Source organism: Lepidothrix coronata, unplaced genomic scaffold (assembly GCF_001604755.1).
Source record: "Lepidothrix coronata isolate B3197 unplaced genomic scaffold, Lepidothrix_coronata-1.0 Scaffold178, whole genome shotgun sequence".
Lineage (NCBI taxonomy): Eukaryota > Metazoa > Chordata > Aves > Passeriformes > Pipridae > Lepidothrix > Lepidothrix coronata.
In genome coordinates, this window is record NW_016690358.1 from 1,753,664 (window position 1) to 1,775,951 (window position 22,288).

Sequence of the window (22,288 nt, forward strand, 5' to 3'; positions counted from 1 at the left end):
CCGTGTCCCCTTGTCCTGTGCCTCCATATCCCTGTCTCCCCATGTCCCCACATCCCCGTGCCTCCATATCCTTGTGTCCTCATGTCCCTGCCTCCTCATGTCCCCATATCCCGTTTCCGTGTCCCCTTGTCCTGTGCCTCCATATCCCTGTCTCCCCATGTCCCCACATCCCCGTGCCTCCATATCCTTGTGTCCTCATGTCCCTGCCTCCTCATGTCCCCATATCCCGTTTCCGTGTCCCCTTGTCCTGTGCCTCCATATCCCTGTCTCCCCATGTCCCCACATCCCCGTGCCTCCATATCCTTGTGTCCCCATGTCCCTGCCTCCTCATGTCCCCATATCCCGTTTCCGTGTCCCCTTGTCCTGTGCCTCCATATCCCTGTCTCCCCGTGTCCCCACATCCCCATGTCCCCGTATCCCGGTGTCCGTGTCCCCGTGTCCCCCTGTCCCGTGTCCCTCTATCCTCGTGTCCGTGTCTCCGTGTCCCCCTGTCCCATGTTCCCCATCCCTGTCCCCATATCTCCGTGTCCCCCTGTCCCCCTGTCCCGTGTCCCCCTGTCCCGTGTCCCTCTATCCTCGTGTCCGTGTCTCCGTGTCCCCCTGTCGCATGTTCCCCATCCCTGTCCCCATATCTCCGTGTCCCCCTGTCCCCTGTCCCGTGTCCCCCTGTCCCGTGTCCGCCGCTCCCCGCGTTGGTGCCGCACTGGCCGCCAGGGGGCGCGAAAGCCACCTCGGTGGGCGGGGCTTGGCCGGCGCGGTGGGCGGGGCTTTCCGAGTGCCTGCCCGGGTAATGGGTGGGGCGTGTCCTCGGGAGGGGGCGGGGGCTGACGAGGCGTGGTCTGATGGGGCGTGGTCTATCCGGGGCGTGGCCTATTGGGGGCGGGGGAGGGTCCGTCCCGGCAGTTCCGGGCTCCGCGCACGCGATCGGGGGCAGGGATCGGGGTCGGGGTCGGGACAGGGACCGGGATCAGGACGGCACCGGGGGAACGCAGCGATGCAGCCGCCGCCGCGCAAGGTGAGCGCGGGGCCGGGCCGGGGCAAGGGGCGGGCGACCGGGACCGTGTCCTCCCGTGCTGCCGTGTCCTGCAGCCGCGACCGGGACTCGCCGCCGGCGGACCCTCACCGGGGCTGGGGAAGCGGGGCTGTGGCTGGGGGGCACCCAGGAGGAGGGGCGGTGGGGACCGGTACCCGGGCCGGGGGGGCAGCGCATCCCCGCACCCCTTCCACGCACCCCATCCCCGCACCCCATTCCCGCATCCCATCCCCGCACCCCGTCTACGCACCCCATCCCCGCAACCGATCCCCGCACCCCGTCTGCGCACCCCATCCCCGCAGCCGATCGCGGCCGGCGCCGCGGCGGGGCCGGGGCTGAGCAGGGCGGTCTCGCAGGTCAAGCTCACGCAGGAGCTGCGGGTCCACGTCCTGGAGCAGCTCTCGGGCCTGCAGAGCAAGCAGCAGCGGGACGCCGAGCTGCTGGAGGACATCAGGTACGGCCCCACGCGTTTGTGTGACACCCGCCGATAGAGCTGAGACCGGGCAGCTCATCCCACTGGTGTGTGTGTGTCCCTGATCGGAGACCAGGCAGCTCATCCCACGGGTGGCCCAGGGACCGGGCACAGTTCACCTTGAGCCTGGCACCTCGAGGTCACAGGCTCCACTAGCCTCTGGGGTGGCCTGATGGGGACATCCAGGTGTGGGGTGGTATCAGGGATGAGGGCAGGGGCACAAGAGCAGGGGTTGATGACAGCGGGTGATGGCAGAGGAGTGGTGGCAGGGGGGGATAGCAGGGGGGATGACAGGGGTGGCCTGTCCCTGCCCCTCTCTGTGTGTCCTTTCCTGCCCCATGTCCCCTCTCCCCCCAGGTCCTACAGCAAGCAGAGGGCCACCATCGACAGGGAGTATGGACAGGTAAGGACGAGGTGCTGCCAGATCCAGGACCAATGTCCTGGGGAGCCATGGGCCCCATCCTGCCTGTTTGGGGTGTCCAGAGCTGGGCACAGCCTCATGCAGGCGATGGGCAGCCTCAGGAATTATCCAGGCTTGGCAGCTCTGTGCTTGCCCGAGGGGGTGGCAGCAGATGGACAGTTGGATGTCCCTCGCTGAGGGGACCCCAACCCTGTTCAGACACTCACCGGGAGCTTTGCTGAGCACAGCATGGTCTGAACCTCGGGTGTTTTGGGAGCCTGGAGGGAAAACCCTGTGTGGGGGGGAAACTGCTGGGCTCTGCTGTCTGCTGGGTCATTGCAGGGCACTGCTCTGAAATGTCAGAGCTTGGTTTTGCCGGGAGATGTCCCTGCAGCATCCCCTGGGGACATACTGCAGAAGAACTGTGTCCCCCCTTCCTGCAGCCAGGCATGGTACCACCCCACTCCTCACCCTCCTGAGGTGGGGGGAAACTGTTCCCCCAGGGTTGGGGTCTCTCTGTGCTTGGCTTTCCTGGGGGCTCCTCTGCTCTGTGTCTGTAGCCAGTGTCCCTTGGTGGCGTCCCCTTGTAGAACCTCTGGTACCAAAAGCCACAGCAGGGTGATCTTCTGGTGGCTGCTCCCCAAAAAGGTTTTCTCATGGGGAGCATGAGGGGATCTCTGCTAACACCGAGCCACTGGAGGGGGGTTGTGTCTCTGTTCTGGGGGGACATATGTGTCCTTGGGCTCATGGGGTGGGCAGCCAGTGTGGGGGACCCCAGTTTCAGGCCCAGAGCAGGACAGTGGGTGCTGGGGTGCTCGGCAGGGTTGGGGAGTGCCAGTGATGTCGGGTCTGTCCGCAGGCACTGCAGAGGCTGGCAAGCCAGTTCGTGAAGAGAGACTGGCAGCGGGGCCGCGGCGAGGCCGGCGACTCCAGGTGGGCTGGGGACAGGGCCAGGGGTGGGGACAAGGGGCCGGGGCTGGCTATGGCCTCCCAGCTGGGAGATACCTAATGCCAACTGGGACTCAGGTCCAGGGATGCAGTCCTGGGTAGGATGTCCCCATGGGTGCGGTGCCCGACTGGGAGGGCTCCACCAGGGCTGGGGTTGCTGTCTGTCCTGCTGGCTGTCCCCAAAAGCTGGCAGTGGGGCAGGGAGCACCTGCCCTGCGTTCACCCCGTGCCCGCAGGAGCGTGGCCGCTGTCTGGAAGGGCGTCATCGAGGGGACGGCGCACGCCGGGCAGGTCCGTGTCACCGCCTCAGAGAGCTACCGCGCCCTGGCCGCCGAGGCTGCCCGCACCGCCCGCCTCTCCAAGGAGAGGATGCTCAAGAAGGTACCGGGGCGAGGACGTGTCCCCTGTGCCCGGGCGGTGGGGACAGCTGTCCCCCCGCCGGCTGACGCTCCCCACAGGGCATGGAGCGGCTGCAGAAGGCGCAGGCGGAGCTGCTGGAGTCGGTGAAGGAGCTGGACAAGGCCAAGAAGCAGTTCACACACCTCCAGCGGAGCAGCGAAGTGGCCAGGGACAAGGCGGCTGACGTGGAGGCTCGGTGAGCGTGGGGGACAATACGGGGGCTGCTGTGGCTGTGGAGTGGTCTCACACCCCTCTCCCATCCTCCCCAGCCTCCGGAAGAGCGACCGGCGGATATTTCACACCAAGGCCAGTCTGCAAAAGCTCAGTGCCAAGGTCAGCAGCGCAGGGGACTGGCAGGGTACCCAGGCGGGTGGATGCAGAGGGACACAGAGCGGTGGCCCCCACACTATCAACCAAGCCCTGCTCTCCCCATCCCTGTAGTTCTCAGCACGGCTGGCCGAGCACTCGAGGCAGCTGGCGGGGGTGCAGAACGAGTACAGCTTTGCCCTGGTCTCTGCCACTGCCCACCTGGAGCATTACCAGCGCGTGGAGCTGCCCGCAGCCATGCAGGTAAGAGCTGCCCAGACCCCCCTGTGCCCCCTCCCCAGGGTCCCACCAGGAACATCTCCCCCGTGCTGCTGCAAGGGGGGCAGCAGGGAGGGTCCCGCCAGCACAGTCAGGGATGCTCCAGGAGGGATACAGGCAGTGCTGGGGGGGTTCCCACCCCCTTTTCCCCAGGCGCTGGACGGGGACCTCTACGAGCGGCTCCGGGAGCACTTGTCGGCCGCCAGCCGGACGGAGGTGGAGACCTGCCGGGCCACGCGGGACTGGTTCCAGGGCGTTGCAGAGGCATCCGCGCGGGTAACGGCCCGTCCCGGGAGCTGGGTGGGACAGGAGGGCACAGGTGAGCCCCCCGGCCCCACAGCACTCCCCTGCCGCAGGTGTGCCGGGAGCAGGACCTCCTCCTCTTCCTGCAGGACCACCCGGCCTTCTCCCTGGCCCCCGAGCAGCGCTTCCAGCTCACCGGGGTGGAGGAGGTAGGTGAGGGGGACACATTACAGCAGTGTGGGGGTCTGTGCAGCCAAGCCCTTCTCACCCCCGTGTCCTTGCCCAGGTGTGCCTGCTGCCGCCAGGGGATGATGGAGCCAGCCTGGAGAAGGAAGCCCGGCGCTGGGCCACGCGCGTGACCCGGGACTGCAAAAACAAGGCACACAGCGAGGAGGTGGGTGTTGTCCTGCCCCATGGGACAGGATGGGGGGCTCAAGGAGCAGTTCCATTCCCTCAGCAGCTCCCACCACCCTCTGACCCGCGGGTGCCCTCCAGGTGCTGCAGCGACTGGAGGCCAGGCGGCAGCAGGTCCCCGAGGGGGAAGCGGCGACCGTGGAGCGGCAGATGGAAGAAGCAAGGGAAAACATCCGGAAGGCGGAGGTGGGTCCCCCAAGCAGGTCTGTCACCCCCAGGGTGGGGGACACAGGGATGGGGAGGTGTGGTGGCTGGGATGTGGTGCTGGGGATGTGTCCCTGGGGATGCTCTTACCACTGTGGCCGCCACGCTGGGGATGGGGACAATGGGGTTGGGACTGGCTGTCCCCCCACCGTGGGTGTCCCCTGAGACTCTGGCACTGTGGGTGTCCCCAGGTCAGCCGAGTGAAGGCCGAGGCACGGCTGGCACTGCTGCGGGCAGCAGGGCTGGACGTGGATGCCTGGCTGGCGGGGGCCATGGTGGGGACAGGCGAGGAGACACCCACGGGGCTGGATCCGGCCGAGTTCGATGACTACGAGGACAGTGACGAGCCAGACGGGGACGATGAGCCTGGTCCTGCTGCTCGCACCTACCCCTACACCTGCCGGGTCATCTTTGGGTACCAGGTACGGCCCCAGCTGCCTGTCTCTCACCCTGCCTGCCCAGGGATGGCATCTCAGCCTCCCTGCCACTTTGTCCCTCTGCCCTGCAGGGCTGCCAGGCGGACGAGCTGTCCATCACCCAGGGCGAGGAGCTGGAGGTCATCGAGGACGGGGACGCAGAGGAATGGGTGAAGGTGGGAGCAGGCTGAGTCCCACCATTTCGAGGTCCCCAGGTTGTTCCCTGTCCACAGGCTGGGATGTTCACATGGTTTCTGCCCCCTCAGGCTCGGAACAAGGCAGGCCAGGTCGGCTACGTCCCCGAAAAGTACCTGCTGTCCCTCGGGTGCGAGTCAGGGGCCGGGCTTGGCCCCCCAGGACCCTCGGCGTTGCACCGCCAGCTCTCCAGCATCATGGCAGCAGAACTGGTGCTGGAGCCTGGAGGTGGGTGCTGCACAATCACCCCCACCCCGGGGGGGGGGACGGGACCCTGGAAGGTGCTGAGCACTCTCTCCATCATCCCCACAGCCTGGCTGGTGCGAGCCCTGTACGACTACGAGGGGCAGAGCCCTGAGGAGCTGAGTTTCCCCGAGGGAGCCATCATCCGGGTGCTGCCCCGTGCCGCTGGAGAGGTGGACGACGGATTCTGGACCGGCGACTTCGACGGCCGCATCGGCGTCTTCCCCTCCCTGGTGGTGGAGGAGCTCACCGGGGCCCGGGAGGTGGCAGAGCAGGTCAGTGGCGGGAGGGTCACTGGGCGTTGTTCCCACTGTCTGCTGGGGGAAAAGACCCCCTTCCCATTGTTCCCATCCCTCTTGGTCGTGTCTTCCCAGGAGCTGCCGTCGCCATCCCCTCCACCCTTCTCCCCTCCTGGCCTTGCCCCCGGAGCCGTGCTGACCCCCAGCCCTGCTCCTGAGACATCACTGGGAGGTGAGTGCTGGGGGGGGGGAGCTGGGAAGGGGCTGGGAGGGCCTGGAAAGCCAGGCTGAGCTGCTGGGCCCTTCCAGGTTGCCGGCAGGATGGCACGGGCAGCGGGCAGAGCTCTCCGGACCTGGCAGCCACCCGACTCCGGCCGGTAAGACCCCCCAATCCTCCCCCAGCTCTCCCATGACAAGGGATGGTGTCACCTGTGTGCTCTGGGGGGTGTCAGGGGGCACGAGTGGCCTCAGCATGTTGGCACTGCTTCTCCTCTCCTCTCTCTGCAGCTCCGTGCGCCGCCCCCACCACCCGGCAGAGTCCCCGAGCCCGACCCCGAGCTGCACTTCAGCTGACCCTGCGAGTCCCCCTCATCCCTCTCTGCCCCCCAAAAAGCTTTGCCCGAGCAAACCACCACAGGCTGCTGTCCCTGGCACTGCCCCACGCCCCGAGCTGGTCTCTCCAGGGGCTACAACCCACCCAGTGCCACTTGCAGAGTGTTCCTGCATCCCAGTGCAGCACCAGGAACCCTGGCTAGCCCCTTTTCCGGGTGCTCAGTGCCACAGCCAGGCCCCATCTCACCCACCTCTTGCCTCTGCCCTTTCTGCCTGGCGTCACCCGTGCACCCCCTGCACAGCCCTGGTTCCTGGGGGGGATCATCCCTGGACCCTGCCAGCCCCCCACAGGCAGGAGTGAGGGGAGGGGGGCCTGTTCCCAATAAATCCAGTTGTCTGGCGAGGGGTTCAGCAGCTTTAATGATTGTAGCTCGTCTATGTACAGGGCGGTTACACCGAAGCTCGGGCAGGCACCGGGGCTGCCCGCTGGCCTGGCCAGGGGGTGATCCCGCCCCTGGGCCGGGCTCCGGCCCCTCCTGTGCTGGGATGGGGCTGGAAGCTCCTGTCTCCGCCAGCATCCCCCGGGGACCGGCAGGGTCCCTCGCCGGTGCAGGATTTGTGCCTGTGCCCGCTCTGCGTGGCAGGAGTGCCCGGGGGGGCTGTGCTCTGCAGTGAACGTGCCGGGTGGGTGGGGGGGTGCTGCCCCCCGCCCGGGGGGGCCCGAGCCGCTGCCTCCATCCCCGCCCCTCGCTGCAGCCCCCGCTCTGATCCTTGCCCCGGAGCTGGGGGCGCTGCAGGGGCCGGGTGGGCGGCGGGGACAGGGTGCTGTCCTGCCCCTGCCTTGCCCGCCCGCCCCCCGGGGGGGTCTCCGGGGCGGGTGCGGTGGGTGGGATCGGGTACCTATTGCCAATGGGATGAGGTCTGGCGCCGAGCGCGGTTGTCGGTAACGCCGGCGCGTCGCTCCGGCCATGCCAAGCGCGTAGCTGCCCACCCGGGGCCGGGGCCGGCTGCCCCGCGGCTGCCCCACGGCAGAGCCCCCCGCCCGGCGTGGGGGCCGGGGGCTGCGCGCCTCCTGTCCACGCTCCAGCCGGGAGCGGAGAGGAGCTGTGGGGGAGAGGGGCAGGATAGAATTTGTCCCCACCAACCGTAGCATCCCCCCATCCGCCCCCAGGCCCGTGTCTGCCCGCTGGCATCACTGCCCGCGGCTGGGCATGTGGTCCTGCCCGTGCGGGACCTGGAGCACTGGAAACCGACCCCCCTGGAGAAGGGGTTCAGCTTCTCTCCGTCTCCATCACCAAGCTGTGATCCAGCAGGGCAGGGACATTGCCAGCGCCCTCCCACCTCACCCCACCCCACCTCGGACGTTGCCCCAGGGGACAAGGGACAAAGCACTCACGTCACACCGTTGATCTCCAGTCCTTCTCCGCGGCGCTGGGCTCCTGTGGGATGGAGGAGGGATGTGCATGGGGAGGGATGTCAGCAGGAGCAGGGTGCTGGGGTGGGGGCCAGTTTTCCCTTGGCCACAGCAGCAACCTTTGGGCCAGTGGGCAGAACCCCACTGAGTCTCCAGGAGCAACTAGAGCCCACACATCTCCTCTGCCCTTCCCCGTTGCCTGCAGGACGTGATGAGCAGCAGCCAACAACCCTTGTGGTGGCCTGACTGGGACTGAGGGGGTAGGGGAGGGTTCAAGTGACAAACATCCCAAGGAGGTCCCATCACCGTTCTCCTGGGCCCCCATGTCCTGGAGCACCTCAACACCACATGCAGGGTCCAAGGCAAGAGTCTGGAGCCACAGAGGGGACACACATCACCAGGTCCCTGGGCTTGCCCTGCATGTAACTGCTTCCCCAGGGATCAGAGGTACCACAGCCATCACCCAAGGTGTACTGAGCCATGGAAGGACCTGTCACCACCTTCCCAGGTCTCTGGAGAATGGTTGCAGCCATCAGCTCTATCCTGCCTGGCTGCCCTGGGCTGCCCTTCTCCATGAAACAGCTCAAACCTTCCAGCCTGGACACCAGAAGGCAAAGAGGGAAACAGTAAAACAGTGGGATCCTTTTTCCTTAGGCTGGCATCCAACCAGGCACCTTTTCCCAGGGTTCTCCCATGGTGACCCAGTCCTGCCCCATCCCAGCCTGTGCCAAGAGCTCTTGGTATGTGCCATGCCCATGGAACTCCAGCAGAGCCAGCCCCAGGGGATCTCCCTGGCCTTGAAGCATGCCAGGAATTTTACCCAGGTGTTTGACTCCCTTTTTCTTCCGAGGACTTCGAGGACTTCGGACTTTACAGGAGTGCCCTCATGCTGGTTTTGTGGGGCAAGTCAAGGCCACTTCTTGGGGCTGCTGACATCACACCAGGGGTGTTTCCCCAGCCCCCTTCCACAAAAATCATCTTACCCCAACTGCAGAACCATGTTGTGAGTGTGAGTGAAACGCTGGGTGTCTGCTCCCACCACCACCTGCCTCGTTTGCTCAGTGCTAAGATCCCAGAGGCAGTTTCAGGGAGCAAATCCCCCAAACTGGGGGCCACCAGTGGCCAAGCAAACCGTGTCATCACCCTAGAGCTCTCTGGCTCCTCCAGCAAGGTGGTTGGGTGGGAAGGTTGGGAGATACCAGGGTGCTGGAGCTTCAGGCAGAGTGAGCTCTCCTCTCTGAGCAGGGAAAACCAACCATTTGGCTTCACAACTCCCTGGATTTCAGGGCAAGAAAGGCTCCTAGAGATACCTCTCCCTGCCTGTTCATTGGTGGCCATGCTGAGGCTGCAGTTTTGGGGACACTATGTGTGGTAGAGCTCCACCAAGTCAGGATTGCAGTGGATATCCCCAAAGAGCTCAACCACAGAGGAAAACATCCCTTGCTCGAGGGGCAGCTGGGTCTGCAGCATCCCCTACTCCCCTTGAAGCATGGGTACCATCAGGGTGGGACCTGTCATGGTGACTCCACGTGCCACAGACATGGAAAATGGGTGGGAAAAAGCAATCCCCTCCAGCCCAGGGGACCACGTGGGGACAAGGAAGAGGAGGAATGTACCTGCTGCTCCTCGTCCTCTGCTCCAGGCTGTCTCCTGCTGCTGTCGTCTCTCCCCAACTCCTCAGCCTGTTCGTGCAGACTCAGGCTCCCGTGAATATCCGACACTTCATCTGCCGACCCCAGTCCGACCTCCTCCAGGCACATGCCAGCTCCTTCCCGCGCCAGCTCTCCCGGGATGCTGGGACTCGACCCTCCCAGCGCCGGATGGCTCAGGAGCCTCCTCTGGCGGCTCCCGCTCCCGGGAGCAGTGCCGGCATCCTGCGGCGAGCCCGCCTTGCCGGACCCCGTGCCCGCTCGACGGCTGTCGCGAGTGCCAGAGCTGGCTGGTGTGTTGGGGGCCGGGGTGGTGGAGAGGCTCTGCTCCACACCTTTGCCGCTCTGGATGTCTCCGTTCTGCAGGCCCCCCGTGGGGACAGTCCCATTGAGGGCCCGCTCCCGCTGGAGCCGGTCGCTGCTGTGCTCCAGCTCCTCCGTGCTCAGCTCCCGGCTGCCGTCGGGCAGGGGGCCGTCCTGCTGCTCTTGGACAGCGGGTTTCTTCCCGATGTGTGTGACGCGAAACCTGGAAAGGGGGGGCAGGGCAGATCAAACTCCTTCCCCTCCTCTCTCACAGCTGTGTTCCCAGCTTGCCTGTACCTCCAGCCTTGGATCTCCTCTCTTTGCCATGATCTCCAAAACTTCAGACTCACTCAGCACCACCCCTACTCTAGCAGTGCCCACACTGACTTAACCCCATTTTCCCCTGCATTTTTAGCAAAATAAAGAGAAAGAGAAGGATGCAGAGTCCAATCCAGATGTCAGCTGGTGCAGACCCTCACAGCTTGTCCTCTCAGCAGCAAGATGGATCACAGCTGCTGGAAATGCTCTGAAACACAGCCTGGGTGACAGTGTGCCCTAAGTGAGGGTAGGGACAGGTTTTGGCAGTGATTTGGGCACAGGGAGTAAAGGCAGCTAAACAACTAAGGAGGAGCTGTTTAGCTAAAATCTGCCAGAGCACACTTTGCACCATCCCCTGGAGTGACGGATGGTACCTGGGTGGTTCACCAAGGTTCCACCATGACCAGGTAACAGCTCAGAGCTCCCAGGTGGGCAGGAGAACAGCTGCAGAGGTTCAAAGGGTGTGTTTAGAATCAGAGGTGATGCAACATTTCACATGAGTAGAGAGAAGTTAGGGATCATAGAATCACAGAATGGTTTGGGTTTGAAAGGTCCTTCAAGACATCTCATTCCACCCCCTGCCATGGGCAGGGACACCTTCCACTAGCCCAGGTTGTTCCAAGCCCCATCCTACCTGGCCTTCAACACTTCCAGGGATGGGGCAGCCACAGCTTCTCTGAGAAACCTGTGCCAGGGCCTCACCATCCTCACAGGGAATGATTCCTTCCCAATATCCCATCTAACCCTGCTCTCTGGCAGTGGGAAGCCATTCCCCCTTGTCCTTGCACTCCAGGCCCTTATCCAAAGTCTCTCAGAGCCCCTTTGGGCACTGGAAGGGGCTGTAAGGTCTCTTTGGAGCCTTCTCTTCTCCAGGCTGAACAACCCCAACTCCCTGAGCTTGTAAGGGGTCAAGTGTAGGCAAGTGTAGTGTAAACTGATCTGGGAGCCAGCTGGTTGTGACTCACTCCGTGACTCCTCCTCACAAGCACTGCCAGCCACTGTTGGACCAGCAGACAGGAAATCTCTTCCATGGTGAGCTGGTGTCCACCAGCCAGTGCACGCCAATCCCACCACAGGGACCTCCTGCAGCCCATGACTCACCCACTCCCGCTCTCCCTGCGCTTGGCTCACACGTGGAGAAGCTGCTGACAGCCCTGGATGTGCTGAGGTTCAGCTGCGAGACAGCACCAGGGCAAAACACAACTCCACAGCAAAGCTCAAGCACTGCTGGGGTTGAAAGAAGAGCAAGACCCAAAGGTCAAGAGTGGCAGCTTTTGAAGGGAGGAGCAGAGAGGTCTGAGAGATAAGGACAGATGCCAGGTGGGATGGAGACCACCAGCAGGCTGAGGACCAGCCTGTGGACAGCACCGACCCCTCAGCACGGTCAGAAATGCTGCTCAGGATTGGAAGAGTCAAGAGGAGAAATGCTCCAGCTCCAGACAAAATACCCACAGGTCTGCTCAGGTCAGGCCAAGCAGCAGCAAATGTGGCCTTTCAGGTCTGTCCAGGTATTGGGAGACAAGACACCAGCGCTGCGATTTGGGAAGACCAAAGAATGTTCTGGTCCCAAAGAGGGACTGGGAGGAGGCACAAGTGGCAGGATCACATCTTGGTGATGCCGTTGAGCAATGTCAGCCTGGAAGAGCTGAATGGATTCAAAGTGCAGGAAAGGTTTGGAGCGGAGGGGACACGAGAGGTAACGTAACCAACCTCCGGCTGGCGAGGGGAAGGCAGAGAGCTCTGGCTGGCTGCCTCATCAGCATCACTGAGGCTTTGGATTCAGTAGGATGTGACACACTGTGGCTGATCAGGCTGAGGACAGGCAGTCAGATTCAGATGCTTTGGTGGATGAGCTCTGCCACTGACAACAGCTGGTTTAGGGAAAGCCCTGAGAGAAATGGTAAATCATCCTGTGACATGAAAGTACAGATCAGCAGCACTCCAGATTGCTGCAGAAGTGCAGAATAATTTAGGGGCAAAAAGCCCTCAGGAGGTCTCCAGTCACATCCCCTGCTCAAAGCTGGGCTACCTCCCACCCTCAATCAATTTGCCCAGAGCCCCATCCAGTCAGGATTTGGAAACCTCCAAGAATGGAGATCTCTCCACCCCTGAGGACTCTGTCCCAGGTCTGCACTTCATGGTGAAATAGCTTTTCCTTCATGGTGAAATAGCTTTTTATTTTGTCTTTTCTCGTTTTCTTTTCTTGAAATTTATGGCCTTTGCCTCTTGCCCTTCCCTGTGCATGTCTGAGAAGAGTCTTGTTCCACCTTCATTTAAACTCTGCCCACCCTTTGGGTAGTGTTAGAGAACAATTAGACCCTCCCTTTATAATTCTTCAGGCTAAAAAAGCCTCCTCACATGCCACATTCTCCAGCCCCAGATGACCTTGGTGGACCTCCACAGTTCTTATCCTTTCCAGTCCTTCAGCCACGACCCTGTGTCTACCAGGACCAGGACTCAGTCCATGTAGGAGGGGGCTGGACTCTCAACCAGTGTCCAAGAGAAAAAAAACAAACTAAAAATAAAAGAGAAAAAGACCTGAGGTTGAGCCTTTAATCCAAGAGGTGGGTTAAAGAAGCTGGTTTACGTAGGGTCAGTCTTGAGTCAAGGTACTTCGTGCAATCAAGATATTTGTCATAAATAAGACACAGCAAAGACAGTCCTGGGAAAGTCACCAAAGATCTGGAAGGGACGGGGCCAGTTTGGAAACAAGAAGCAGAATCTGGAGGTGGGTTTGTACCTCGTGGGCACATAGGTCCTCGTACCAAGGAGACTGGGGATTTAAAATACAGCCTTGGAGAAATGGGATGACTGTCCTGCGAAGGTTGGTGGGACATGGGATATGAACAGGGATAAGGGGAGAAACCAAGATTTGAGGGAAGTTGCCTTTAGGAAAGGAGACCATCTTCTCTGGCACTCAGAGGTGAGTGACAGGAGACTGGGAAGGGCCTGGACAAAGGACATGGAGGAGTGGATGGAGCTGGACACCAGCCAGGGAATGAATTAGCCATGAATACACAACTGTGCAGAGACCTGGCTTACAGAACACCAGGAGCTGTCAGTCCCCAGATGTGATCTGAGCTGGAATTCAGCATGGGGAGATCCACCATGTCTCCCCCTTCTCCAGCTCCCCATAAAGCCCCAGGACCTCCCTACTGAAGCTCCTGGCTCTGACAGTGGAAAAACCCCCATGACAGGACAAGGGGGAATGGCTTCCCACTGCCAGAGGGCAGGGTTAGATGGGATATTGGGAAGGAATTCTTCCCTGGGAGGGTGGGGAGGCCCTGGCACAGGTTGTCCAGAGAAGCTGTGGCTGCCCCTGGATCCCTGGAAGTGTCCAAGGCCAGGTTGGATGGGGCTTGGAGCAACCTGGGATAGGGGAAGGTGTCCCTGCCCATGGCAGGGGTTTGGAATAAGATGAGTTTTGAGGTCCCTCCCAACCCAAACCACTCCATGATTCCATGTCCACTCTGGCTCAGCATTCCCATGGAAGGACTGTCTCTCTGGACCACAACATGCAGCTTTATCAAGGCTCAGTCTCTGAATGAAGTCCTGCTGCAGGATTTGAGTATGACAGAGCTTTGTGCCTCACCAGTGTGGCCATCCAGGGACTGGCAGTTGCTTGTCACCCTGTGCAAGTCACCATTGCTGTGGGGAGCTGAGCCCTGGGAGACTTTCCTAAGCCTTTCTGCTCGGGAATGGGGCAACCTGGACGAGCCTAGAGACTGCCCTGCAGATTATTGATTACACAGAGACCACAGGAAGCTCAGGAAGTCCCTTGAGGTGAGACCAGGTGGGGACTGGAGAAGTATTTGTGGGAAGTATCAGGAGCACTCCCCTATTCTTATATTCCTGCTGTGTCATCTAATTACAGATACCATTGGAGGCAACGACCTGGGGCAGCAGAGCCACTCTTTCATTCTGGTGGTGGTAGGAGGTAACTTGCACCTGGGGCATGCTGCCCCCTCCTTCTCCTCCTGAGGAGGTTCCTAAAGCCCCCAGTTGGGCAGCAGGAGCCCTGCTTGAATGGAGCTGGGACAGCAGACTGGAAGGACACGGACCTGGGGCTGTGCCCAGCACTGACTCAGCAGGAAAAGCCAGGCTTGAGTCACCTTCCCAGAGAAGGAGGGAAGCCACGGGTGCATCACAGCCCTCCACACACCACAGGCATTTCCAGGTGCAAGAGCCACCTGGGTCCTTGGGACTTCCAGCTCCAGAGCTGCTGCTGAAGCATCTCAGCAGGGAAGAGCAAGAGGGAGCCCAGCCTGGGGCAGGGGAGGAAGGGGAAAGGAATCAGGGGACTGAGGAGAGCCCATGGTGCTTGTTCCATCAGGGCCGTGGCTGGCAAAGCTGGTTTAGGTACCTGCCCACTGAGAAGACGGTGGTCTCTCCGGGATGCATCCGGCCTTTGCCCTCCTTGGACCGTCCCTGTCGCTGCAGCGGGGGCCTCTTCCTGCGGCTACAGTGGATGCAGGGGGCCTGTGTGGAGCCCAGGTGCACCGTGTGGTGGTGTGGTGGGCCCCCATCCTGGCTGTGGGGACAAAGGCTGCAACAGGGGAAGGACAGGACAGGTCGTGTTATCCATAGGAGTCACCCCAACCTTGGTGCAGCCCCACTGCAGCAAGCACTGGGAGCAGCAGCTCTGGAAGGGACCTCCACTGAGGATAGGAATGAAAAAGAGCTATTCCCCTTGCCAGTGGGGTGAAGCACTCCTGGAAACCCTCAGGAGAGCAAGACTTCTTATGGGGAAGATGCTTTGTGACAGCTGGAACGGGACTGGCTGCAGTCTCCAGACCAAAGGGATACCCAAAGGCTGCTTCTCCCCCGCTCTGCATCGGCCACAAGCTGCTATTGGCTTCCCTCACCTCACTGGCACTGGGATGTCCCCTTCATTTTCCCCCAGCATCTCCTTGAGAGCCTCTGCATTTGCTGAAGAGAGAGGAAAACAGGGATGTGTCAGCCAAAGTGGTCAGCACGGCTCCAGGCCGGCCCATGGACGTGCTCACCTTCGTTTTGTATGATGCATCTCACGATCTTCTCCACGGTGTCCTCGTTCAGCTCCTCCTCTTCATCTGAAAAGAGACAACAGGGCCCTGAGGGCTGGGATTTGGAGACTCTACTCAGAGTTCTCTCCCCAGGAGCAGCCACGACCACAGAGAGGTTGGAGAAGCCTCATATTTCTCATTATGCTGGGAAGATACTGGGGAACACCAGATCCCTCACCCTGGAAAGGAAATGGCTGAGCCAGCAGCTGTGTGTGCAGGGAGAGGGGGGTTGTGTTGCTCCTTCAGAACTGGGGAACATCTGGAGAAATGAGTGGGAAGCAGGTCCCAAAAAGTTGAAAGAGGAGGCTCCTTGTAGGGACAGTCCAGCCCAGGAGCATCTGGATGCAGGATGCTGAGAGTGTTCGAGTCTCCAAGGGTAAACAGGACATATTCACAGAAAATAAACCCACTGGGGCCTGTTAAACACAGAAAAAATACCTCTGATGGAGAAAGCCCCAGAGCTGCACACTGTTAGAAGCTTAAAAGGGGAAACTTGACTGATGCTTGCTCTGCTTGTGGAATTCTTCTCCAACGTTTATTACAACCTGCTTTTGAACACTGCTGGAGGCAGGAGGCCCGGAAGGATGGACTTTCAGCACGGTCTGCTGTGTTAGCTGTTCCTGTAAGCTCTTTGGAGCTGTGGTCTGGCAGGCAGCTGCCTCAAAGAACATGGTCAAGGGCTGCCACCATGGTCCTGGAAGTCCATGGAGATGTTTCCCTGGGCTGTGGTATCTCCAGAGGGCAAAGCCAATCCTGGAAGGCTCACTGTCTCCATGTCTGTACAGCCAGGTCATTAGAGCCACAGAAGCAGATCCGTGGACACCTGGAAGCTCTTGCTGCATCCGTGGGTGAGCTGGAGGAGCCACATTCCCCCCCGTGCACGAGAAACGGCAGCAGGAGGTGCTGATCCTCCCAGGCACATGGAAGCTGGAGGAGTTATGCAGCACCATGTGGCTGTTTCCAGCTAAGGAAGCAGCTGAAGGAGTGTGCCTTCCCCATTTCAGCAGAGACTCATGAAACCAACTTGGGCCGGGCTCTACTTTGCACCCACGCTCGATGCTGCAGTGACTTCCCAACCCAACCACCCAAGAGCAACTTACAGTGGCCTGAAGCAATGGGAAAAAATCTCTAAAGGTCCCATTCTAGCCCAGTGATCAAGGAAATATCCCTATTCCTCTGCCCTGCACAGCAGGGACTGGAAGAAGACAAAACCAGCACCATGCTGGCCCCATGCCAGACCTCCTAATGCCCAAGGGGCAGAGGTGACACCTTGTATCCCTGCCTGGGGAGCATGGATTATAATTCAGGCACTGGGAATTCAGCAGGTCCATCAGAATTACCTTTTGGTGGTAATGTTCCTTTGGGAAGAGCCAGACACTGGCTCCCACCTCCCTGTCACCACCAGCTTGTGGAGCCAGCAGATCAGAGGGATCCCCAGGCCACACACTCCCCATCCTCAGGGAACACTCTCTCCATCCCTTTTTCCCAACCCAGCCACACGTCACAGGTAACTCTCCCAGTCCCATCCCACATCCCAGAAGCGTGTATAAGGAGCACCAGTCCATGCTGGACAAAAGGCAGCCCCCCCAAGCCCCCAGCACTCACTGTCCTGGAGCTCTGCCAGCACATCTTTGTTATCTGGGTCAAGATCGTCCCGGAAGGTCCGGCACCGGTAACCCTTCTTCTTCAGGACATGGCAGATCAGGAAACCCACCAGCCCCATGATGAAGAAGACCAGGACGAGGAGGAAGACCATAGACAGGCTGTGCTGGGGGTCTGACTCCCCATCGTCGGTGCTGTTCTGGTCTGACATGCGGATCTAGGAGAAGGGGGAAGGCAGCTCAGAGCTCCCGGTGCTCCCCCCCAGCAGGGTCCCTGTGCCCATCTTCCTCTCCCTCCTGCCGGGCAAGAGCCAGCTCCCAGTTCGGGGCGGGCTGCCCGGGGCTCATCTCTTGCCCCGCAAGGTCCGGGGAGGCGCGGACCAGCCGGAGGTGTCTCGGCGCGGTGTCCCAAGGACACTGCTGCCCCGCACGCACCCGGCAAGAGGCATCCCAAGGGCAGCGGCGGCGGCAGCGTCCCCGCAGGCCCGCCGGCCCCGGGCTGCGGCGCTCCCCCGGCCCTTGCAGGCGGCTTCCCAAGGGCACCGGTGCCCCGGCCTGCCCGGGGCTCTGCGGCGGGCGGCAATCCCCCGCTCGCCCTTGCCTGAGGATGGCTGAGCATCCTCCCGCGCCGCCCCGCTCCCCCCGCAGCCCTCGGTACTCACGGCCGAGGGCCTCCGCCGGCACTGGCAGCGGCGGGGATGGAGCCGCGGCAGCCGGGCTGGCGGAGGGCCGAGCCGCCGGCATCTCCCGCATCGTCCTCCCGCAGGACAGAGCCGGCTCCCTCCACCCCGGCTCCCCCCGGTGCTCCCGGCTCCCTTCCCGAGGGCTCAGGGCTCGCGTTCCCGCTCGCCGGCTCCGCTTCCCGGCACACAGAGGGTCCCCCCCGCTGTCCCCCAGCCCCGCTGCGGCGGTACCTGGGCCTGCGGTCCTCCGCAGCGCTCTCCTCTTCACCTTCACCTTCACCTGCCTCCTAGCAACCCCGCATCCCCGCGGACGGGCACCGCGGCGAGCATCCTCCGGCCCCCGGCTCCCGGCTCCCTGCCTGCCTTCCCCGGGAAGGAGCCAGCTGCTTCTGCCTGCCGCTCTCTGCCGCTCTCTGCCACAAGAGCACCAGCCTGTCCCGATCCCAGGAAAAAAATCTCTCCGAAGCGGTTTCGGCGGATGAAGGTGCGGAGCGGAGCTCAGGGAAATGCCGGCGGCTGCAGCAGGACGAGCAGGAGCGCTGCTCAGGGAAGCCGGCGCTGCCAAGCTGCTGCCCGCCCCGGGGTGAATAAACCTCACCCGCACGCGTGCCAGCCCCGAATTCCCCTGCCACCTTCCTTTCCGTGATTTTTAGCGCACTGAGCCCTGGCGATGGGAAGGAGAAGGGTGGAATGGGGTTCAGTAAGACCAGGATCGACCCCACACCAGCATGAGCAGGGGGAGAGGGGTGCAGACACCCACACTGGGATCACAGCACTGAGGAGATGGTGGGAAAAGAGCTCAGGGAGATCCCCGTCTCTCCCTCCTTCCTAAAAAAGGGGTGGTTAAGCCATTTGAAAACTCCAGCTGTGGCAGTCCCACAACCTTCATCTCCACCACATTATCCTCAGTCTGGGAGGCTTCACCCAGCCCTGTTTTCCTGCTGCACATTAGGTTTGCTCCTCTCTGTCCTTCACCCACCTGCCAGTTCTCCTCCCAGACCTTGAGGAGCACACGCAACCCTTGAAATCCCTCCCACCCCGTCTCTGCTGAGCTGAGCACCGATCCAAACACACATTCCTTCGTGGGAATTATCCCACCACACTCTGCATCGCCCTGAGACAACCCACAACCCCTCCAGGCTGCCACTGTGCCGTGCTGAGGGCTCCTGTCCCTCTGCACAGGTGACAAAGTCACCTCTCAGGGGCCTCCTCCATCACTGGGACTTCATGAGGTCCCCACACCACAGGTGCCACCCATCTGTCTGCTGTCCTGGCAGGGACACAGGTCCTAAGAGGCACCATCTACGACAGGAATACACCACAGGCAGCAACACTTATTCCTCCTGCCATGGATCGCTGGGCCATAGGAGAGGAGAGATCTCCAAATGCTGGACCAACAAGCTGCCACATCACGGGAGTCTCCGCTGGTGAAGACCTCAAAAAGCAAACCTCAAAGGCAGTTTACTCCTTGCCCTTGTTTCTTTGGAGAGGGGGAACTGGCAGGTCTGGGTTTCTGCAGAGCCCTGAGGGGATGCAGTCATGGGGAGCTTTTTTCCTCGTGCCCACGCACGCTGTCCTGCACAATAAATCGCTCTTTCTCCTCCTGGGCGTTCCCGCCCACCCGATGCATTGCTGCACCCCACCCCCCTCCCAGCACCCCACCCCCTTTCCAGACTCCAGCCGTGCCGGGCAAAATGAGCCTGAGCTGCTCAGCACTCCCCACTTCGAGGGAAGATTCTCATTTTCCCACAGCTCCTGGAGTCAAAGCATTTCCACAAGCTCAGGGGCACAGAATGGCACAGCAGCCATGGCCTGGAGACAAATCCTGGCCTCCACAGGGTGAACCAGGATGAGGAGGGGTCTCTCCTGGCTCTGCGCCAGGTTATCCCAGTTTCTCTTAGTGTTTCTCTTCCTAATCTCCCATCAGGGGTTGTGTGCTCCCAGTCTCCATTCTGCTTCCACCACCTCAGTCTCAGCATCCCTCCAGAGCTTCCCAGTCCTCATCCCACTGGGAATCCCGTTAGCACATCAGTGGTCAGACCACGAGCCTTGTCCCACACAGTCCCTCACAGGTGACCCAAAAAGGACACCAGGACTCCTCTCTGCCCCAAGAGCAGCCAGCCTGGCAGCCATGAATCCACACAGCTGAGCTCTCCCTCCCAAGCAGGCTGCCGTGTCCATCCTGGCCAGTGGGGATGGTCCTCACATGGGATGAAGCCCCAAACCAAGTTGGGTTGGTGTGGACGTGGCCACGGGCTGGATGCTCGTGATATCTTCAGAGTGTGGGCTCTGCATCCTCTGTCCCCTCCTGACCCCATCCCAGCTCCTGTCCCCACCCTGTGTGACCCCAAAAAGGCAGCGTGAGCTGACACACATGACAATCCATCCAGATGTCTGGGACAGGCAGCTGCCTGCTTCCTGCCTGCTTCCTGCCTGCCCATTGCATCCAGCACCACCATCCCCTGCCCTTCCTCCCCGGGTCACCCACTTGGGCCTTCCTAGGCCTGAATCCTGAGGGCCCTTGGAGGCTCTGGTCCCTCTCATGGCATTGACTGGAAGCCCTTAAATTTTAAGCTTCCACGTCAAAAGGTGACTGAGGAGGGAGGGACAGAGTGACGAAGGAGAGGGTGGAGGGACAATTCTGTCCCTGTCCCCTCATCCCTCACCCAGCCCTGATCCCACCGTGGTGCCACGTTACCTCTCGTCCGCTCTCTTCCCACACCTCCTCCGCAGCCATCGGAGCCAATGTCACCCCACAAACAATGGGAATGCACCCGCTCAGGGGATGGGCCACCCCGGCCCCGCTGACTGTCCACGTGGCAGCTAAACAGGCAGGATTGCCCGGATCCTGGAATCCCACAGGCAGACTCCTCCGGGGGTCTCCGCTGCAATGCTCAGCCCAAAAATCGCCGTCGTGTCTGCAAAGCTGCTCCATCCCATGGTGTCCAACATCTCCCTGAATCCTGAGCCCTTATTTCAGCTTTCCCAACATGCCCAGCAGCTGATGGCCGTTAAACCACAGTGTGGTTTTGCTCTCTGAGCACAAAGTGCATCTAAAAATATCCTGCTCTGATGCTTCCCTTGCTCTGCTCCAAGAGCCGTGAAGATGCCCGGAGCAGCAACCGGCTTCCAGAAGGGAGGTCAGCCAGCAGAGGGATCCTGGCTGGAAGCAGGGATGTGTTTCTCCCTTCCTCACCCTGTTCCCCCAGATGGGTGTTGGGACGTGCTTCCCCGGGTGGCTCCGTGTCCCCGGCTGGGCGTTATCTGGTGGCAGCAGCTTGAGGGGCAGTGACAGGACAACCGTCACACCGAGACGTCACCGTGTTCCATGAGTTCCCAGCACATCCGTGTTGTGCAGCACGTTCAAATCCCTTAAAATTATATACTTTAAACTTAAATCCTTTAAACTTAAGTCCTTTAAATTTTTTTCCGGTGGTGGGTGCTGGACTCGGTGCCCACCGTGCTGGGTGGCTGCTCCGAGTGACCCCAGCAGGGTCCTGGGTCTCCTCTGAAGGTTGGAACAAGATGAGCTTTAAGGTCCCTTCCAACCAAACCATCCTATGATCCTTGCTCCATGCTCAGGAACTGGTATTCCGAATGGAAACCCACACAGGGGGAGTAGCGTTCCTGCAGGAACTGGCAGAGCCAGCCAGAAGTTTCATTTAATAATCCCACCATTTACTCACACCTTGGCACATTCTCTCATCCATCTGCAGCCAGCACAACACCCAAAATTCCACATCATCCCACCGTCACCTTGCTGCCCCACCACACATGTTGGAAGTCCCCCTTGCTGCACTTCCAAGTATTTCCCTCCTGCACATTCATACCCAGGATCCTCTGAGAAGCCAGGGAACATCCCAGTGCCCATCTGCCATGGTCTCCATTCCCAGCCAGCTCTTGGGGTGCCCCTTGGGGGTCCTGCTCCTCTCTGAGACTCCAGTGGGTCGGGCAGGATGCTGTGCAGGACCAAGCCCAGACTTCAGCTCATTCCCTTCCCAAGCCTTTGGGTGCTCCATTCACACTTCGTTCTTTCCAGCCCCCAGGGGACAGACCTTTACCACCGTTCCCAGTCGGCACCTGCTCATTCCCAGTCACTGCCTGCATCCAGTTGAGGTTCAGGTTTCCCCCATTCCACACGGAACCTCTTCCCAATCAGCAATTTCCCACCTCGCTTTTGTCCTCCCCCTGCCCTCGGTGCCTCCCTGTCCCCTCTCCCTGCCAACCTCGGGGGTGGGAGGACCTGCACCCTGCTGGGGTGGCACTGGGAGACACGTGGGAGTAACTGGGGGAAGCTGGGGGTGACTGGGGTTCAGTTGGGGGCGATTGGAAGACAACTGGGGGTAACTAGGGGAAGCTGGGGGTGACTGGGGGGCAGCTGCAATTGACTGGGAGACAAGTGGGGGTAACTGGGAGCAGCTGGGAGTAACTGGGGACAGCTGTGACTGCCTGGAGGCAGCTGTGGGTGAGTGGGTAGTGGGCAGCGAGGTGACATTGTGGGGCATTTGGGGTGACTGGGAGGCAGGTGTAGGTACCAGGTGAGCAGGTGGGGGATCGGGATTGTTCAGCCTGGAGAAGGGAAGGCTGCGGGGAGACCTCAGAGCCCCTTCCAGTGCCTAAAAGGGCTCCAATAGAGCTGGAAAGGGGTTTTGGACAAGGGCCTGGAGGGAGAGGACAAGGGGCAGCCGCGAGGCCGGTGTGTGGACTGGGAGGGTACCGGGATGAGCCGGGAGGGAACTGGGATGTGCCGGAGGCGGGCACTGGGGCCGCGGGGCCCCTTAGCCCCGCCCCTCCCCATAAACACGCCCCTATCCCGTTAGCCCCGCCCCTTGCTCATCTTAACTCCACCCCCTCCGTCAGCCCCTCCCTTAGCGCTGTGTCGCGCGGTGATGACGTGAGCAGGAGCGCGGCCTGTCCGCCATGGCGAAGACC

At 61.2% G+C, this 22,288-nt stretch overlaps 3 protein-coding genes across 7 annotated transcripts in view; 1 reads left to right on the forward strand and 2 right to left on the reverse strand.

Annotated features, from left to right (window-relative positions):
• LOC108504874 (proteinase-activated receptor 3-like) overlaps nt 1–67 on the reverse strand; it is a 4,332-nt gene extending 4,265 nt beyond the window's left edge. Inside the window, exon 1 of the mRNA XM_017830379.1 lies at nt 52–67. Coding sequence (XP_017685868.1) covers nt 52–67 — 16 coding nt within the window. The remainder of the gene's footprint in view (nt 1–51) is intronic.
• An 822-nt stretch (nt 68–889) lies between these two features.
• FCHSD1 (FCH and double SH3 domains 1) lies at nt 890–6,744 on the forward strand. The gene is made up of 19 exons (XM_017830392.1): nt 890–1,015; nt 1,390–1,487; nt 1,863–1,908; nt 2,765–2,838; nt 3,090–3,234; nt 3,312–3,448; nt 3,522–3,585; nt 3,694–3,822; nt 3,991–4,113; nt 4,194–4,289; nt 4,367–4,474; nt 4,576–4,680; nt 4,890–5,120; nt 5,207–5,290; nt 5,381–5,537; nt 5,622–5,827; nt 5,927–6,023; nt 6,101–6,168; nt 6,299–6,744. The coding sequence occupies exons 1-19, from the start codon at nt 995–997 to the stop codon at nt 6,362–6,364; spliced, it is 2,055 nt and encodes a 684-aa protein (XP_017685881.1). The 5' UTR covers nt 890–994; the 3' UTR covers nt 6,365–6,744.
• Nucleotides 6,745–7,352: 608 nt separating this feature from the next.
• RELL2 (RELT like 2) overlaps nt 7,353–22,288 on the reverse strand; it is a 15,772-nt gene continuing 836 nt past the window's right edge. The window contains exons 2-9 of one of the 5 annotated variants that reach the window (XM_017830393.1): nt 21,187–21,315; nt 16,678–16,891; nt 15,034–15,099; nt 14,893–14,956; nt 14,391–14,573; nt 9,374–9,932; nt 7,740–7,782; nt 7,353–7,447 (exon numbers count right to left, since the gene is read on the reverse strand). In XM_017830393.1, the coding sequence (XP_017685882.1) occupies nt 7,741–7,782; nt 9,374–9,932; nt 14,391–14,573; nt 14,893–14,956; nt 15,034–15,099; nt 16,678–16,891; nt 21,187–21,315 (1,257 nt within the window). In that variant the 3' untranslated portion in view covers nt 7,353–7,447; nt 7,740. Of the gene's footprint in view, nt 7,448–7,739; nt 7,783–9,373; nt 9,933–14,390; nt 14,574–14,892; nt 14,957–15,033; nt 15,100–16,677; nt 16,892–17,335; nt 17,543–17,587; nt 17,873–20,054; nt 20,993–21,186; nt 21,316–22,288 lie in introns of those variants that run through there. The other 4 variants (XM_017830396.1, XM_017830394.1, XM_017830397.1 and 1 more) reach the window with 4 other exon arrangements.

Excerpts from the sequence above, each read along its gene's own strand:
- FCHSD1 (XM_017830392.1), top strand. The coding sequence starts at position 995 with ATGCAGCCGCCGCCGCGCAAG. Across the intron at positions 3,586-3,693 it reads TGCAAAAGCTCAGTGCCAAG|TTCTCAGCACGGCTGGCCGA; the intron begins GTCAGCAGCGCA and ends CCATCCCTGTAG. Across the intron at positions 4,114-4,193 it reads TTGCAGAGGCATCCGCGCGG|GTGTGCCGGGAGCAGGACCT; the intron begins GTAACGGCCCGT and ends CCCCTGCCGCAG.